Here is an 18,722-nt window from a genome sequence, read left to right on the forward strand (position 1 = left end):
CTCACCAAGATCCTGGTTGTGTGACTTTTCCTGCCCCTCCACGTACAATAAACTGTAGCCATCCCAGAGCTTATTCATTCCAATGGGACAAGGTGGGATTTGGTCCGATTGACTGTGCTTCACTAACGTGTATCCAACGCCCACGCTCCGACCAGGCATTCCTGGAAAACCAATTGAGCCCGGCTTTCCAGCAACACCTAGAAGACAGAAAAGGAGTCACTAACACAGTGCGGACATCAGCTGGATCTGTCCCTGGTTTTGGCATTGCTGTCATTGTGTTTATGTCAGTCTTGTACAATGAGGAGCCTAAGTTTTGAGAGGTGTTATATGAATAACTAGAATTACCAGTTCCAAAAGCAATCATTTCAAAGCAGCATATTATTTAATTTCATTTTCTCTCTTGACTCAACAATTCTGGTGCCAATCTGTTAGCACGTACATCAGAGTACAATAATTCTGAGAGTCTCAAAGCATCAACCAAAACCTAATAAATTCATTTTTGCTACAGTGTTCTTCATGATGCTATTCCTTTGAAAGGCCAAAAGTTGTACAACAAATATGTGGCAGAATCCAAACCTTCTCTCTCACTGTGCCTTTCCTCAACTATCCAGCCTTCACAGGTGTTTTCACTATCAATACCATTTTGCTCTTTTAGATCATCAAGATGACTCCCATAAAACATTAGAACCAAAAGATGTTCAGGATTGTACCTCGGGAAACACCAGCAGTGATAGACAATGACACGTGACAATCTTCCTCAATGAAGATTAAATTTAATTCATAGCAGATACAAGACACAAGATCGTGTACATCCCCTGATCTTCCAAGCTAATTGAGTGATGGGGAGGGTGTTTGCAGAACCTGTATAATTCTACTGATTGCTTCTTCTCATCTGTGCTCCCCAAAACATAAAACTACCTTCAAATCCTTGTGGTCCTGGGGCACCTGAAGGTCCTGGATCTCCAACTGCGCCAGGTGATCCAGGTAAACCATCACGTCCTTTCAAACCAGATCTTCCTGGCAGACCTTTTGCACCTGAAATTAAATACAATTATTACTAGCATTATTTCCTCATATTAATGCCTTCAGTCCTGCAACCGTACTCCAGAAGAGCAATGCATTGTCAGCAGCCATGCTGACAGCTCACTCTTCAACAGCTGTCGTTAGAAGCAACTATCTGCTTACAGGGATTCTACACAGCCTGACTGTGACAGGATCAAGAGCTGCAGCTCAACATTAGACAAGGATAAAAATGCAACACTGAGATCTGGGATAAGCTACTTTTTTTTAGCCTGAAGCCACATCAGACCTAAGACGTGGGTCTCAATTTGATGGCTGTGGAAGTCTGTGAACTCCTCTCATCTCTGTCTTGCAAGATTCCTGCCATTGTGAAAACAAGAATCCTCCAGAATAATGGTCCAGCTGTTGTAAGTTGAAAAAGTTGAGCTAACTTGCTGAAATTTTGCTTAAGACTTTGTCCCTTAATTTGTTTAACTATTATTTTTTTTCAAACCATAAAATTGGCCTTGAAGTTCAGCCTAAACATTATGTAATACTAGAGCCACTGATCTGAACTAAATTCACCTTTCCCCTCCTCTCCCTGATGTCTGATGATGAGCATCTGACTGACAAATCTTTAAAAAGTCTAAGGGCAGTGGGTTGCACAGAGCTAGAGAACTAGCATGTGATCAGTGATGTGGGAGGTTTATGTGAGTATAAAGAAACATGTGACTGGGAAACCGGGTGTACATTTGCACAACTTTTGTAAAGATTAAGAATTAAAGATAGCATAAATTGGGGTAATTTCCCAATGAACTTCTCTTTCCTCTGCTCTGCAGTGCCTCTTACCTGGTTGCCTGAGCCGTATTAATAACGACTCTCAGCTTTTATTCCCTGCACATTTATTCCCTTTAAGAACTGTCAACAGGAAGCCAGGAACTTACACAGTTCTGTTCACTGTGATGGGAGTCAGGACAACAGCCATGGGAAGGACTGGTGCTAAGTGATGGTCCTGCTCTAGGAGTTTTCATGGATAAAAGAGAATACTAACATTTAAAAATCACATAAATGGCAGGAGTAAGAAAGGAATCACAGGCACTTGCTGGGCCTAGGAGAGCCAACTGTTGCTTTGCTACATGATATGAAACACAGTGGGCAGGCTCAAGTTTCCAGCACTTCTCCAGGGTCAGTATTTAATCAACAATTCAAATAATTCTCAGTGGTGAATCATTTTCATGACCACTCCACCTGCTAGTACCAAAGCTGGTATCAGCTACATCACAGGCTGCTGCACCTAATTGTGGAAACCTAATTAAAAAACACTATTACAAGTGCATGAACACAATTTTTCAAATACATTCTCATAATAACAAAACATGACATTTGTATGTGTTTTGCTGGAAATACTTCCTTTATTAGAAAAATCTGTAAACCTTCCTAATGCATTTGAGAAAGCAGTGCTGTTCTTCCAGAAGGTCAGCATGTCAGCGACCTGAGTGTACTTTTTACCTCGTTTTCCAGCTGGGCCCTGAAATCCAGGATCTCCATCAAAGCCGGGGACACCATCAATGCCTGGCAGACCAGGTAAACCTGCAGGGGCTGTGATTTCTTCTGGTTGTGGGGTTATACCTGGAGCCCCTTGTTGGCCAGGGAGACCTGAACACAGTGCAAGTGACAGGGTAAGCACCCCACAAACAAAAATCACAGTTTTGATGATAATACTGACACAAAGGAGACTGGGTATCTTTCTAAAAAATCTTATGTCAAGCTCTTTCTAATTTATTTAGATCTGTAAGAAACTGAGTCCCCCAAATAAGCCCCTTAAGAGAGTTCTGAAATTTTGCCCAGCCCAAACCACATGCAATAAAGTACAGCTTTTCAAATTCTCCAGAACTCACCTCGACGGCCCATTTCACCTTTCAGCCCAGGGTAGCCAGGATCCCCTGGAGGCCCATCTTTTCCTGGCATCCCCATAAGACCAGGCTCCCCTCTTACACCTGCAAAGATATACAGCTTAAGACCACAGGGGATAAGCACAGGGTCCTGATTCTGATCTACAGCTGGGGCACTGAGAAACACACAGATGGCAGCAATGGCAACAGCAGCTCAGCTGGATGGAGAGGACCACAACCCTTAAGGAAGCCTGTGCCCATTTTGATGTTCAGAACAGCTGCAAAGCCTCAAGACAAGAATTTCCACTGCTACATAATTACATTTTATTGGGCGTGTTGTTCTTCCCCTTCCTTGGGTAACCCAAGGCAAGTGTCTGGGGAGTACACATCTTTTCTGTTTGGAAAACATCTTTATGCACAGCACAGAAGCATAGGGATCTGCCAGCCTACAAAGACAGCATACAGGTCTTCACCTGGCAATGGTTCTCCATCCTTTCCTGGCTTTTGAGCTGGGCAGTTTCTTTGAAACCTTACTACTAGAGTTCTTGTTTGCAGCTGCCCTCTAGTCTTCTTCGGCAGACACCAAAAAGAGAGCAACCTGCTCCCTACCTTAGCCCAGAACAAGAGGTCTTAACTCCTACAGTCCTCTTAGCCTCTTGCAGACACCTAAATCCATCACACTATGCCTGTCAGTATATATGAAAGATGGGATGAAACAGGATCTCCATTCTTTGCCTAGACAGCACATGCAAGTGGGTAACTGTGGTCAACAAGCACAGCACCACTGCATATGGACATCACCTGCTCAGGAAAAAAAAATAATTACAAAATCATCAGGGACACACTGGTGAGCACATGGTGGAGCTGGCCTCACTTTTATGCTTTTGGAGTCAGTAGGTAAAACCTGCATGGGCCAAAAGGGAAGACTTGGACAAGAAACTGCTGTGCTTACACCTGAAAAAGGATTTGTTTCACAGCATTTAACCTAAGCACATGATAGCCAAGGAAACAGCTGCTAAATCACACCCAGACCCTTTCAAGGCAAGATTACCTTTGAATCCAGATGCTCCAGGGAGTCCAATTGGACCAGTGAGTCCCACATCACCCTTAATGCCTCGCAAGCCAGGAACACCAGGGAAACCTGGATTGCCTGTGTCACCTTGGTCAGAAGCTGGGCCAGGGGGCCCTCGTGGTCCTGGAGGACCTGAAAGACCTAGAGATAACAGGTGTAATCAGCACAATCTGCTTCTCAGGTAAAGTAAATGCTGGGGCTATCCCCAGTGCATCTTTCTAGAGGACACTCATTGTTTGGGTGTCTGTATTTTCAGGGTTGTCCTCCTCGTCCTGGAAAAGAACCAGACTCCACCTGCTTATATCCACTTAGGTCTTATAAACTTTTAAGTCCTTTTAACCATGGTAATTTAGCTTCAAATTCTGGGCTTGAGCATAGCCCTTGCCCCACCTGGTAGCTAGGCTGGTGACTCAGATACTTCCTAGGAGAATGAGAGCACTGACTTCAAATCCTTGGCCAGAGAAAGGCCTAGAGTCCCAGCCTCTCTGACAAGGCTGTGAGGTATTGAATAGGTACCAATGCCATTATGACAAATCCTTCCAACTGCACTTGGCTCTCAACCCTACAGCAAGTGCTTCTTACATAACTCTAAGTATCAGTGCAGCTTTGCTGCCTCCCAGCTCACACAGGATACTTCTAAACTTTACACAGAGCCTATGATTACAGCTGTGACAACCACAGTCCAAAATGGACATGGTGTCCAAACCCAGACATACTGCCCTGGACGTAAGTACCTACCTTAGTGCCCAAGTCTGTCTTCAGTACCACAATAGGTGGAATAGCAGGAACTGAAAACAGATCTTCTCATTCTCAATCTCTGATCTAAAACCAAGGTTATTGAAGTGATGGTACTCATCCAAGTTGTTCCCTCTGAGAGCTCTTCAAAGCATGCACATAAAGAAACAGAAATCCCCTTAGCTAGCCCACTTTCCCAAAGAGGCCTTTCTTCATACCTGAACTCCCATCAGTTCCTGGATGGCCGGCATCCCCAGGTCTCCCACGTATATCAGAAGGAAGAGAAACTCCAGGTGTTCCTGGCAAGCCAGGCAGTCCTACAGGTCCAGGGGGTCCTTGAATACGAAATACAAAGTGAGAGAGTGTACCCAGAGCTCTTCAGTGATCTTCACAGACGTGTAGTATTTATATTGAGGAGAACAAAGAGACACCTTAAATAGATAAGCATATCACAGATTTAACATTTACTTGTCAAACTACCAATCACCTCTGTGGCTTTAGGAGCTCTCTTTGGTAACTCTGCTGACCATACAACCCATTAACCTGAGCTGCAATACACCCTGCTGAGTTTCCAGAACACCAATATTTACCCATGTCTCCTGATGAGCCTTTTGGTCCAGGGAATCCTAGAGCTCCTCTAGCCAAGCCTGGAGAACCTTCTTCACCCTTTGGACCTGGGAGACCTGCAGGGCCTTTCAGTCCAGCTTCACTCAGACCTAATTAAATGGGGTTAGCAAAGGTTAAGAGAGCCTATTCATATTGCCTAACAGCAGTTAAATTATTACACAAACTGACTTGTAATAAAAAAATTAGACTGTCCATTTTCATGCCTAAAATGTCTGCCATAAATTTTAAGTGCTGCTTTACAAGATGACTGACTAAACCAGTCTCTCTGGAAAGGTCTTTCTCCATTTTACATTTAGTAAAACACTGTTTTCAAACAGAACCAGATTCTATTTCATATGGTTAAAAATATGAAAAAATCCAGCAGAAGCTTGCAAAAAGCAGAATACAGATTCTAATCAGAGAAATTAGCTTTTGGTTTTACTGATGTCTTTCTTGAGCTCCATATAGTGGAGGGCTATGGAAAGCAGAAAGGAAATATGCCATCACTAAGCACAACTCAAAGCAGGCATTTGATGCTGCCCTGCTAAAATCAAGCATCCATTAGAAACGGAAACGTTTTATGATTTCATTCCATCAACTTTCCAGCAGTGACACAGTCCTTAAGGAATTCAAGGACAACCATCACTAGAAAAACCTCTTCACTCCACAGGCTGCACCTGATTCTTACTGGCATCAAAGATTAATTTGTTCATGCACATTCAGTGTCCTGAAATTTTTCTTCAGGTTATAATTAGATCCAGAACTGGGTGAAACAGGGGAATTTTGTAGGGAACACTGCTCTTATGACTGACCAGTATATGTATTTCCCCAGCTATGACACTTCTACCACACATTTCCTTTACCTGGTGTTCCAGGAGACCCTTTTGTGCCTGGCAAGCCATTCAAACCATTTAAACCTGGAAATCCATGAAACCCTGAAGAGACATTGGGAACATATAAATTATCAAATAAGAAAATAATCTGCTGAGGTGGAAATGCATAAGGTGTTTCATGGAGATTACAACGTGTATAAGAAACCTGACAGAAAGGGGAACGGACGATGTAAAGTTTTCCTTCACACAGGCCCCCTTCAGGGAAACTCCTCCCACTGCTCTCATTGGTTTTACCCTCAATGAACACCCATCAGTGATCCAAACCAAGTGAGAGCCTCTCTCTTTCCAGCCACTCCTCTGCTCATTTCAAGCAGTTGGTGTCTACTCTAACACTGCCAAGAAATGAGCTGATTTCCCATGCACAGCTGGCCCACACATGAGTGCTGCCTGCCTGCTGTGAAACTTGGCTGAAATACTGGTTTTCTGACCCAATCTCTGCCCCCATGTGCAGCCTCCAGATATACCTTTAGGTCCTGCTGTTCCTCGAGCTCCAGGGAATCCAACAGATCCTGGCTGCCCTGGAGGTCCCGGTGGCCCAGGGATTCCTCTCAGCCCAGCATTTCCAGGGAATCCTAAAAACAAGCATAAAAATGTTCCCATATTACACATCCATGATGGAACAGCTCGAAGTTCCATCTTACAGCTTCTTTTCCCCCACTTAGCTCACAAAATGGGTGAATAAACTGCTATTTGAATAAAGCAAAACCAGATCCAAATCTCTCCTCAGTACCAACACAACTACTACTAGCATAACACATACCAAACTGATTTTTTTTTTTTGTCCAGTCATAGCAGTGACATTCTTTATCATCCACCAAGTCGCATGCTGGAACAGTTAATAGACCAAATAACTAATAAAACTGTTTTTCAAATAAAATATTCAAAAAAACTTACACTGTTCTCCCATCTTTTCCTGATAACAATTTGAGAATCTACCTTCTATAGTTACACCACTACCCAAAGACACCTTCTGGGTAAGTTTGGCTCTGGAGAGGGAATGGGCAGAAGTGCTGCAAAGCAAGATTTTAGAGCAGTCTTGCCCATAAGCAGTAGCAAAGAAGTTGCTACTGTTTGTATCTTATTGAGGTCTTCCCTATGTGTTAAATTAATTCCTTTAGGTTTTCACATGGTTGATCCACAGGATCAGTCATGACAGGACAAGGTGACACCTCACACTAGTGCCAAAGAAAATTCCCATTTTCTTGTATAAGCCTCAGCTGAGACAGGCCAACCAGGGAGAGGCAAACAACAAGGTGAGGTTGTTGCACAGTCACATTATGAACTGCAGAACTTAGATGCCCAGTCCAGTACCTGCTGGTCCTTCTTGGCCTAGATCTCCTGGGCTGCCTTTGAGTCCATTCACCCCAGTGCTTCCTGGGTAGCCTGGTTCACCCTTGGGTCCTTCTCTCCCTCTCTCTCCTGAAAGGATAAAACCAGACAGCATGCTATAGCACAAGTCAAACTGGAAAAAGGCATGAAGAGAATGAGAAACACATTATATTGAGGCTTTAGCACTAGTGTCTGCTTAGCAACGATCAGGGCCCTGCATTGGACTCCCTGGATGCCAGTGCAAGTTCACAAGTTCCTCCTCAAGAAGTGAAGTGGGACGCAGCATTAGAACTGGGCTGTTCTCAGACATGTTAATTATCATCCAGATTTGTTCCCCAACTGAATTCCCCACTCCTCAAATCTCACTTCCAGGAGAGGACCACAGTATTTAAATTTATATATTAAAAAATATCCCAATTGGGCAGTGCTATCATGTTTCATGTCTAGAATTTTGTGTTCTTGAGTAATAAAAGGCTACTTTACCTGGGAATCCTGGGTCCCCTCGGTCTCCTTTTGCTCCAGCAACACCAGGAATGCCAACAGACTCTCCCTGGTCACCTGGAAAAGAAAGACAAGGTGGGGAGGCCATTCCCTAATTGACTATGGGGAGTAGTTTTCAGGGCTGCTCAATAGCCTTGTTAATGAAAATAAACCTTGCCTATACCTGAAATCCATGGAGGAAACAAAGACAATAGTAAGCGATGTACCTGAGCTTGAAAAAGGTTATAAACAGCAACAGATGCAAACTGACTCATGCAAATGCATGATAAGACAAATGCCCGTGGGAAATTCCACAATATCTTGCCTGGGATACTTTTGACACAAAGACATGAGAAAGAAGGGGGCCTCTCATTCTGTCCAACATGTTTCACACAGTGCTGTGGCCAAACTTTCAAAGGACCACGAAGTATGTAGGCATTTGCCTTGGAACTGGTCTCCTCTGAATGAAGCCCCTTGCAAGGGGACTTGTGCTTTGGAGCCACTCACTGGTCAGCAACTTCTAGAACACTACTCATTCATTTCAGTTATGAATATTATGACTGTGTGTACTGAAAGACCATATATACTATGAAAGATTTCTTACCCTTTGGACCAGGGAGGCCAATAGGTCCTGGGAATCCAAGTGTTCCTGTGATACCATCTGAACCCTGAAAAAAACCCAACAAAACAACCCAAAGTTAGCCTTTGCTTTTTATTCTTGTTGTCCCAAATTTGAGTCATGTGGGATAACAGACCACAAAGATGTAGGAAGAAATACTGTCCAAAGTGTCATTCAACAGTATGAGCCAAACAGAAACAATCTGGAAGTTTTGAAAGGAAAAAGTCAACCAGCTTCTGCTGCTTTGCTACAGCAGTACCATACAGAAGAACACAGGATTTTCTTAACAGCACTTAGAGAAGATGAAGATACTTCAGAAGGTATTTACCCTCTCTCCTGGCATTCCTGGAAATCCTGTGATACCATGTGCACCCTTCTGTCCTGGCAGCCCAGGCTGACCAGGTGGACCAGGGAAGCCTGGGTCACCATGAAAACCTCTCTCTTTGCTTGCTGACCCAGCTGGACCAGGGAGACCAGGTTGTCCACGGCTTCCTGGGACTCCTTTATCACCTGGGTTATATAATAGAGTATAAATTCATTTCATAATACAGGCATTCAGCTCATTTGGGCCAACTGACCAGTTACTCAAAGCTCCCCTTAAAGAGGAGGAAGGGATGGCATTAGCTCTGCAGAACAGAGCTTCACAGGACATGTTTTTTCTCAAAATTCATATTTGCCATATGTAAATCTTGCTAGAGCATGAGTGACAGAATAGAAAATAGTAATACTGCAGATGCTGTCAAAAAGACAGACCATACTCCATTGAGAATAAGCACAGTTACTGAGGAACTGATTCTGGCAACTAACTACAATGTTGTGAAGTACCTCTAGGTCCAGGGAATCCTCCAAGGCCAGCTAACCCAGGATCTCCTTTGTCTCCTTTGAATTGCAGTGCCTGTTCTGGAGGCCCAAGAACAGGAAGACCAGGTGGACCTACATCGCCTCTGTCACCTGAAGAAATAAGCAGTCAGGAAATCTTGCAAACTAATCAGAGGAAGGGTATAACACTAGAAGCTGTCAGACAAAAACAGAACTTCCATGTCTCCTGGTGCAAATTCATCAGCAAGTGCTCAGCATCTTTGGCAACCAGGCCACAGTATTCACATGGAGGAAAAGAACAAAGTATTTATAAGAAAACATTTAGTACACAGACATCTCACACTTCCTAAGTCCCCCTGCTGCACAACCAGCAAAAGGTTTTCAGTTGTTTCTCACCTTTTTGACCTTGGAGTCCCACAACTCCAGGGATCCCTTTTCCTCCAGCTGTGCCAGGAGTTCCTTTAAACCCATTCACCCCAGGGACACCAGACAAGCCTGGCATGCCAGGGAAACCAAGCAGGCCAGGAGACCCTTTCTCGCCTGTTTAGAAAAGTTGAGAAATAGAAAGGGAAAATGAGTCTCTCTGGTACACTGCACCACCTCGCTGGCAGGCAGAGGCTGCATGGATCAATCACCCAAACCCAGGTAGTAACAATCCATGGCACAAGCACAGCCACTTCTCTCATAGGTCTCTAACTCATTACACTTTCAACCAGCACTTTTCACCTTTGAGAGTCTGGTCCTGCTTTCACTGAAGAGCAAAACCCAATCCATTTCCAAGAGAGCAACATGCAGTGATGTAGCTCTATTGCTCTCCACATAAAGTAACATTGAATTCTCCAAATAACCTGTTACTGTATTGGTGCCAATAACCAAAAAGATTGTAAACTTTTACTTCCCATTTGGTTTGTGCATTTTTCTCTCCTTTATATAAATCTAATTCACTGCTCTTCATTTCTTCCATTTCTTGTCTTTCTATCTTGATTTACATGATCCTTTGCCCATAAGGGCCCAAGCTCTTTCAGATGGATCCCCTTATAACCACAATTTGATAATTAAATCCATTATTTGTAATTCATAACTCAGCAGCAAAACAACTGCATTCCAACACTAGCTGGGAATTCATTATCTTCTGACAAGTTTGGTCTAAAAATCAGTATTAACAAGGTTATTGTTTTGTGGGCACAGTAATCTCAGACCATTCCCCAAGTGGAACACATACCTTTTGGCCCTGAGAAACCTGGACGTCCATCTTGACCAAAAGGCCCTGGTGGCCCTAAGAATCCTCTTTCTCCAGGAGATCCTGGAGCACCATCAAGACCTGGGAAGCCTTTCATACCAGCAGGACCTTGTGGACCTACATCCCCAGTCAAGCCTTTAACTCCAGGAAGTCCTGAATCAATACAAGAAAGAACTCAATTGATTATGTCACACAAACACTAGAACTATTTGTGGGCAGTTTCCCAGATTCTTGAAACACAGCATTGTTTTTTAACATGACAAATGAACCTTATGGCACATGCAGCCTACTAGAAGGCATAAAGCTTAGAAATGCAAAAGCATTAGTCATCTAATACAATACCTATGAAGAGGGTTACTGCCTACATCACTACACAACTGGCAAGAGTGAAACCCCTTATGATGTATCCATGATGGTATCCTTTACCATACACTAACCTATAGTGCACCAGTCTTACCTTTATCATCAAGGCAGTCAAACCAGAATGAGGAGCATCATTAACGCCAGCTTCTGCTACCTACCTCATCCTCTGGGTGAACCAGAGATCAATTAGAGAGGCTTGTTTTTACAAGTTTCTTTTCCACCCTGGTAGTTTAAATGTGTTACTTCTCAAGAGCAAATTGCTCACTAGGGGAATGAGCTTCTGATTGTGCTGTCACGAAACCAACTTCATATGCACTCTTTTGCCTCTAAATGTTTCAGAATGTTTCCATCTGAAGCTTTGTAATGGTTTACAATTTTAAATAAAGGCTCAAACCATTGAAAACAGAAGGCTCAGATCCAAAGAGAGGAAGAGAAAGAAAAATCATGTGGCTTGTCAAAAAAGGCATTTGCAGCAGTAGCCCCCAATATACAAGCTTTGTTATATTCAGGGCTTACATGTCTTAAGCTACAACCCAGTATTTTTTAAAGCAAAAGATGAAATGGCTGCTTTATTTAAGAGGACAGAGAAAACATACAGACTTAAAATCCGTACATATTAAGGACTTCCTTATAGGCTTCAGGCTTTGTTACTATCTGAGCATTCTCACTACAATGGTTCTCTGCCTTCTGGTTTGATAAGCAATAATAAGGGGTATCACCTGTAGTCAATGCAATTCTTGTAGCATTAAAAGCTAGGCTGTTAGTCCATGAGCTTTTGTGCTACACTGCATTTTCTCACCTTGACAGCCTATGTGAAGAACCCATAACCAAACAGTGTGACATCAGAAATGGAGAGTTGATGATAAATGGAATAGAAACATGGTGAAGGAAAAAACAGACAAAAAATGTAAACAGAAGGAATAAGGGTACAAAAGAAACTAATGATTTTGAGAGACTACAGCTGCAAAAACTTTATCATCTGGAGGTTTGTAAAAACAGTTCAAGGAAAGTAATATTAAAACAATAGAGAGGCAAAAGCAATGTTCATGTCAATGTTTTATTTTAAAAAAAAAAAAGCTTAAAAAATGCTGTGATTTAAATTTCAGCCATTAGTGCTTTTATTCATTTGTGGTCACTGTGCTCCAGCACTGTCATTCTGCATTTCTGAACAGATGAGTTATGTCACGGACTGTTATCTACTTGTTGCTCTCTGCTTGGTTCTCAAGTTTTGCATATACAGTTATCGTTAAACACTTCAGTTAGTGCAGCTTGAAAGATAATGCTGTACTCAAGTGGTGGGTTTTTTTCCTCCCTTAATGTGAAGGGAAATAAATTATCTTCCACCCCAGTGAAGAGAAAGAGAAGACTGAAGCACTTGCTCTGAGAAAGCCAACAATTTTTCAATCTATTGAAGTCACATTTCAAGCAACGTCATACATTAGAAATTAATCACCATGAAAATGTGAAATGAGAATTAATCAATGATACAACTAGCGTGTAAGAGCAGAGATGCTGAAAATATCAATATTTTCAAGATGCTTTCTCGTGTGTTTCTGCTGTACTTCTTACAGCCTTGTGGTCCTGGTAGGCAGGAGTTGTCCAGCAGTCAGAGGCAAAAGGCTCAATTCTGCACTGTCACCCCTAACCAGAGGTAGGAGCTCACTCCTAGCAAACGCCAAATCTCTCCCAACACATCCTCAACATTTCATCGTTCAGCTTTGCTACTTGACTTCATTTGATGACATTACATACCTGGTGCTCCTGCAAGGCCAACTGGCCCCAAGGGTCCTGGTTTTCCCTTAATGCCAAAAGGACCTCCAGGACCAGGAGGTCCCCGCAATCCAGGGACACCCGAATATCCTGGATTACCCTGTTCGCCTTTAATACCTAGGAGGCCTGGTCTTCCATCTAACCCTGGGAACAGAGAGGTGGCACATTACAGAACAATTAAAACAAAATTCACACTTCTAATTGCAAAAATATTTTTAACAAAAGCCTTTTGAGTTTCATTAGATTGTAAGAGAGAACCAGCAAATGGCCACATGCGAGCAGCTCAGAGGACTGCTAACAAAGTAGTTAAGATCGGAAAGGTGAAAGGTTTTTGAAAGAGAAATAGTTTTATATTCCCAGATACAAGCAGTATCAGTGCTTACCTTTTGGTCCTGGAAATCCAAGATCACCTGTAAGCCCTTTATCACCTGGCAGTCCAGGTCGGCCACGCTCTCCCAGGGCTCCACTCTCAGCACCAAATACATCTCCAGGAGCTCCTTTTGTTCCAGCTAAGCCTGAAGCACCCATTTTCCCAGGCAAGCCATCTGTTCCATCCAGTCCTGGAAGCCCTTGTGATCCTTGCTCTCCTCGAGGCCCAGAGAAGCCTTAAAGAGAAAAACAATAAATGCCACTCAGCAGGGTACAGAATATCTGCTTCCAATAGCATCTCTAACAAAATCAACATTAAAAAAAAAATTCCACACAAGTTGCAAAATGTTTCAGTACAGAATTAGAAACAGTAACTGGTGACAGCCAGTGATGAAACAGTTTAAAACAGTTAAAATGGTATTTTTATATATATTTATTTATTTATTTTAATAAAAGAATACTTTAGGAGTACTTGGGAGTTGCAGCTTTACAAGATCAGTTTCAGTGGATTGCAGATTAGGCAAAAAGGACAAAAAAAGGAAAAGAAGAGGAAGATGGCCACTTCAGACTACAGATGGGTAGTATCTCATTACCACTGTCAACCACAAAAGCTGCACAGATGTTAGATGCATCACAGCTGTATTACCCTGTCCTCTATGTCAGACAACTTGTGGCACTGTGGAGCAGAAGGCACTGGCAGCCTTGTTACAAGCAGGATCAGAGGGTACCAAGCAGACACCAAACTGCACTGTTGTGTGGATCTGTCACACTGCTCAGGGGTTATGTAATGAAATTGGTGACCCCATCAAGGTGACATGTCTCCCTAAGGTAGTGAAAGGATTAGAGATTTCTTCAGCCATACCCAGAGAAACCTGATGGATACAAGGCACCTAGCTTTAGATATCTTCCCTCACCACCTCTGCTTCTTGCTCTACTATTTACACAACCATCAGAAATTTCCACAGCTAAAACGAATCAAACACTGCACACAGTGTGCCTTTACCAGAGTACCACCTGGTTTAACACAAGTTCTACACCAAACTTGTAGTTAACCTAAACAGGAACAAAGCACAGGACAACAGTCTCTGGAGAAGCAATTTGTGTAGGTTGTCTTCTGCCAGCAGGGATACAATGTTACATGCAGGTAACAAGTATCCTGAACATTTGTTTTCTTTTAAGCTGCAAACATTTGCTTGCAAAGATTGCATTTGGAAGGAGCACAATGCAGCTCTCAATGGAGCATTATGAATGCACCAGGCAGAAAAGTGGTCTAGAAGGTTGGACAACAATTTTGATAAAACATTGTACGCATTAATCAGACAATAAAAACAACTCCAGAAACTTCCCTCTTACCAGGTTCTCCTTGCAAGCCTACTATGCCTGCAGACCCTGGCTGTCCCTTTGACCCATGTAATCCAGATTGGCCTGGCATGCCAGGAAAGCCTTTGCTGCCTTTTGGACCTAAGGATAAATATATATTAATAAATAATATTAATGAACAAATAATGGAAGACAAAAACACAATCCAAACTTTTCTGCAAAGCTAGTGCTGAAAAGCTTGCTGGATACACAATTTAAGCTAAACAAAGTCTCAAAGCTATGGCTGCTTCATCAGCTACATAAACACAGGTGGAGAGGGTTTGCGTTCAGAGGCTACTTGAAAGGGAAAAAATGGTCCAGTCATGATCTTCCTTGGGATTTAAACCTAGGAAAAAACGCCAAAAAACACTGTTCTGCCAGTTCATTCTCTGGAATTATTATGAACTGGAGATCAATTAGCAGGTACTATAATCATTTGGGAATAAGTGCTTCTTGGTAGTCAGCCAGAGCATTACAATCAGCTTGTCTCCCTACCTGGCAATCCTGGAAAGCCGGGAGTCCCTGGGGGCCCATATGCTCCAGGAACTATGCAGGGCAAGGTGATACCTAAAACAAAGAAACACTGAGGTTACACACAGCCCACTTCATGGAGATGATCCAAAGAGGAACACTTGGTATCCCCATGTTTTTCACAGGATATAGAATAAGAGGCAGTGAGTGAATTAGGCACATCAAACATTGCTGGCATCTCAAATAGGTGACGTTAAAATAAAGGCATTTAGAACCTGGTGACTGTTTAATCTCATCCCTACTACTGAGCTGCATGACGAGTGAAAGGTATCAACTACTGCCATGAAGTACTTGCAGCATGGTGCCCACAGCTTGTACTCAGTAACTGGTCCTCCCTGTGGTAGCAGCTATGCAACTGGGGCAGCAACTGGCATGGAAAAGGAAGTTTAATTACTAATGCTGCAGTCACATCACATGGCTTTAAGGACTGTCTTATGTGAATTCTCCAAAAACAACTGTGTACAATGGCATATTTTGTATTATTAGCCAGCAGTAAAATACTTGTACAATGGCTATTTCAGGTCAGGATAGCTGAAATGCAAATAAGGCTGTTTCCTCATATGTTTTGCAAAATGATGTAAGCGAGGCTTAGTGTAAAAATTACAAAACTTAGTATTCCCCAGCTGCTTAATGCCCTACATTATCACAGTTTATACAAAAATACCCCTGTATCTAGGAAATAAAACAATTATGAAATCATTATGTCAGACATAAAAGTAAAATACAGGCAATTCCAACATTTTTTAGTTATCTTAAACCAGGTAAAATTAGTCTAGCTTTTTATAAAATACTGAGTTAGACTTTTTCACCCTGTTTTACCCACATGTGGCAGGAACTTGAGCAAAATTCCGCAGTGGTGTCTTTGACGTAACTTCAATAGGTCACAATCTCTTTTTTTTAAACATCTTTCCTCATTTTCACAATAAGGTCTTTCAGTCTGGGCACATTTCTTTAATTTTAGACGAACCTTACTACATTCAGAAGTTTTCTTACACAGCTCTATGGAGGTGCAAACTGAATTGGCCAACAACTTATTCACACTTTCCTACAAATTTTGGCTATATACACTCTTCTACAAAGGACGATTCATTGTTAGCAAAGCTTTGATGCAGCACTCATAATAAGTTGGCTTCTGATGTGCTCTACAGAATATCTAGAGTTCACATCATGCACAGAGCATTTTACTTCTACTTACCTTACCATGCAATTTTAATTTGGTAGATTTTGTAGGAGATGATTTACCAAACAAAGATATAAGCATTCACAGCCATGAATTAGTAAAGCTTTTAGCATTTAGCATGTGACTTGAATTGGAAAAAAAGCTTATGCAGACTATTCCAGGGGGACATTAATGCTAGCTGTCTCCTCACCCCGTAACAACAACCCAGCATGAGGTAACATGCCACCCGGCATGTCTGTGCAACCTTCCCTCTGTTCTTCTGGCTTAGCCCTCACCTCCCTCAGGATTTAAGATTCCGCTGCCAACTCCTCATCCTGCAGTGGTCTTACCACCAAGGTTTTTTAATTCAGAACATCAGTTTATCAGTCCAGAAACAACATGCAACAACATTATATTACAAATATATTATTGATTCTGCATTATTGATACTGACTGAATTACAAACCTAGAGGGCCAAGTATACATAGAATGGAAAATACACTTAAAATCAGCAATGGTAAAGAAGAAGTACTGTTTATCTTAAACTACATTTAAATGGCTCACATGGAATCAAGACATTGGGACTAGCTCTGTGCAGTCATTTTGTTATGAAAACATCAACATTTAAACATATGATTTTCCATCCAACTCACTTTGAAGTCTGAGAATGAACATAAAACATCCTATGTGAAACCTTACCAAACCTATATTTACTAACTTTATCACTTGTCATTATGATATGCTTTAGGTATGTACAATGACATATCAACTGAGCCAAACTCTAGTACCTCAGGGAAGGAAACAGGCCAGAGCTGGTTGCACCAGTTATACCTGAACTCCCTACCTAACCGTCATGACAATATATGTTTCACCAAAGCCTGTTCACACATACAATGTACTATAGTGTCTTCTTTAAAAAAATCTAGAGCATTTCTTATTTCAATAAGAGTAATAATTCTGAAAACTGGTCCAGAAGTCTCAGATACCAGTGAGTTACTGGTTTTACATGGACAATGAAGTAAGGCTGTGCTTTTGAAAGACCTCATTTTATCAACCTTCCTAACAACATCCTGCAATAGTCTGTGAGTAGCTCCATCCAACACTCTTTAAGATTAGAGAACTGTTTGAGTATTTGTTGCTTATTATCTGTGTCCTCCTGAGCATGACAACTTGAGAAAGCTGTGACTGCTGCGTGAGTGCCATCTGACTTGTAGCAGCTTTTCACCTTTTCAAAACAACAGGAGACCCAGCAACACATACCTGCAGGGCCTGGAAGACCTGCCTGTCCTGGAAATCCGTCCATTCCTGGGTCACCTGGCGGCCCACGAACTCCACTAGGACCTGGATATCCAATGCCAGGAGAACCAGTTTCTCCACGATGGCCCTTGGAACCAGGCAATCCTGGCAGTCCTTTTTCACCTGGAAAACCTAGACCACCATCACCCTGTGCACAGCAAAGACAATTCCAGTTGAAAAATCAAGGAGATGTAGGAAGAATACACACCATTTATCATTTTAACAAATGCCTAAGAGTTTGGTCAGTTCTGTACAAGGTTCAGATGGACCTGGGAAGGTACATGGAAACCACTGAAAATTATCCATTGTTTCAAAATGGAGGAAGACTCAGTGACTATTAAATATAATATTTTAAGCTGTATTTGCCAAAACTAAAATATTACATATTCTGAAAGACATTTCGTTTCTTTTTAATTCAAAAGATTCTATTGTGATTTTTTCTATTCCAAGATTTGACTCATAATTATGCCTACGGTGTCTTTTATCTTTTAGGACACAAGAAAAACAGCATTAGAGTCTACCCACTACTGAAAGCTTATCTTTCGCCTGGGCAGCCAGAGGCATAATGAGTGCCAATTATTAATCCTGATCAAGACCAATTTGTGCTCAGGAACTGTGAGGTTTTTATGCACATGGAGACTTACCACAGGGTAATCAGGACTAGTAAGCCAGGCTTTTATATTGTCTCTGTTCCTTACTCCAATTCCAAAGCACTGCTGCTAAAACTAATCTGAACTTACTGGAGGGCCTGGTGGACCTGGCAACCCTGGAAGTCCATCCCTGCCAGGGGTTCCTGGGATGCCTGAAGGTCCTCTGGGTGCTGTTGCACCACGGTCGCCACGTGCACCTTTGCCTGCTGCATAGGATGAATCCCCTTTTTCTCCCTTAAGGCCTGGAAGACCTTGCTGACCAGCCAAAGCCTACAGAACAGAAGATTAAAAAACAGGAATACAAACAAGCAGATAAAAGGCTTTGCTTCTTAAAATGTCACATGAAGTCAGGTCACAATGACTGGAGCTGGAAAGAATCTCCAAAGAGTTTTTCTACTGTATACACTACAACAAAAAAAACCAAACCCAAAACAAAGAGGAGCTTTGATTATTTCCAAATGTTTCAGTTAAGTCACTACAGCTTTAGAGTGGCAAGCCAAACCCTGGTATATAGCACTATAGTGACAGCAATCTTGGATGG

At 42.2% G+C, this 18,722-nt stretch overlaps 1 protein-coding gene across 1 annotated transcript in view; it reads right to left on the reverse strand.

Moving 5' to 3' along the window:
- COL4A6 (collagen type IV alpha 6 chain) overlaps positions 1 to 18,722 on the reverse strand; it is an 80,692-nt gene that overhangs the window by 1,848 nt on the left and 60,122 nt on the right. The window contains exons 21-42 of the mRNA XM_051630608.1: positions 18,272 to 18,451; positions 17,496 to 17,679; positions 15,041 to 15,112; positions 14,540 to 14,647; positions 13,201 to 13,422; positions 12,800 to 12,961; positions 10,667 to 10,837; positions 9,841 to 9,984; positions 9,451 to 9,576; positions 8,954 to 9,135; positions 8,611 to 8,674; positions 8,010 to 8,084; positions 7,509 to 7,616; positions 6,662 to 6,769; positions 6,168 to 6,239; positions 5,289 to 5,414; positions 4,917 to 5,033; positions 3,943 to 4,104; positions 2,898 to 2,996; positions 2,509 to 2,655; positions 919 to 1,035; positions 6 to 197 (exon numbers count right to left, since the gene is read on the reverse strand). Of these exons, the coding sequence (XP_051486568.1) occupies positions 6 to 197; positions 919 to 1,035; positions 2,509 to 2,655; positions 2,898 to 2,996; positions 3,943 to 4,104; positions 4,917 to 5,033; positions 5,289 to 5,414; positions 6,168 to 6,239; positions 6,662 to 6,769; positions 7,509 to 7,616; positions 8,010 to 8,084; positions 8,611 to 8,674; positions 8,954 to 9,135; positions 9,451 to 9,576; positions 9,841 to 9,984; positions 10,667 to 10,837; positions 12,800 to 12,961; positions 13,201 to 13,422; positions 14,540 to 14,647; positions 15,041 to 15,112; positions 17,496 to 17,679; positions 18,272 to 18,451 (2,938 nt within the window). The remainder of the gene's footprint in view (positions 1 to 5; positions 198 to 918; positions 1,036 to 2,508; positions 2,656 to 2,897; positions 2,997 to 3,942; positions 4,105 to 4,916; positions 5,034 to 5,288; positions 5,415 to 6,167; positions 6,240 to 6,661; positions 6,770 to 7,508; positions 7,617 to 8,009; positions 8,085 to 8,610; positions 8,675 to 8,953; positions 9,136 to 9,450; positions 9,577 to 9,840; positions 9,985 to 10,666; positions 10,838 to 12,799; positions 12,962 to 13,200; positions 13,423 to 14,539; positions 14,648 to 15,040; positions 15,113 to 17,495; positions 17,680 to 18,271; positions 18,452 to 18,722) is intronic.

Source organism: Apus apus, chromosome 12, assembly GCF_020740795.1.
Source record: "Apus apus isolate bApuApu2 chromosome 12, bApuApu2.pri.cur, whole genome shotgun sequence".
In the NCBI taxonomy this organism is placed as follows: Eukaryota; Metazoa; Chordata; class Aves; order Apodiformes; family Apodidae; genus Apus; species Apus apus.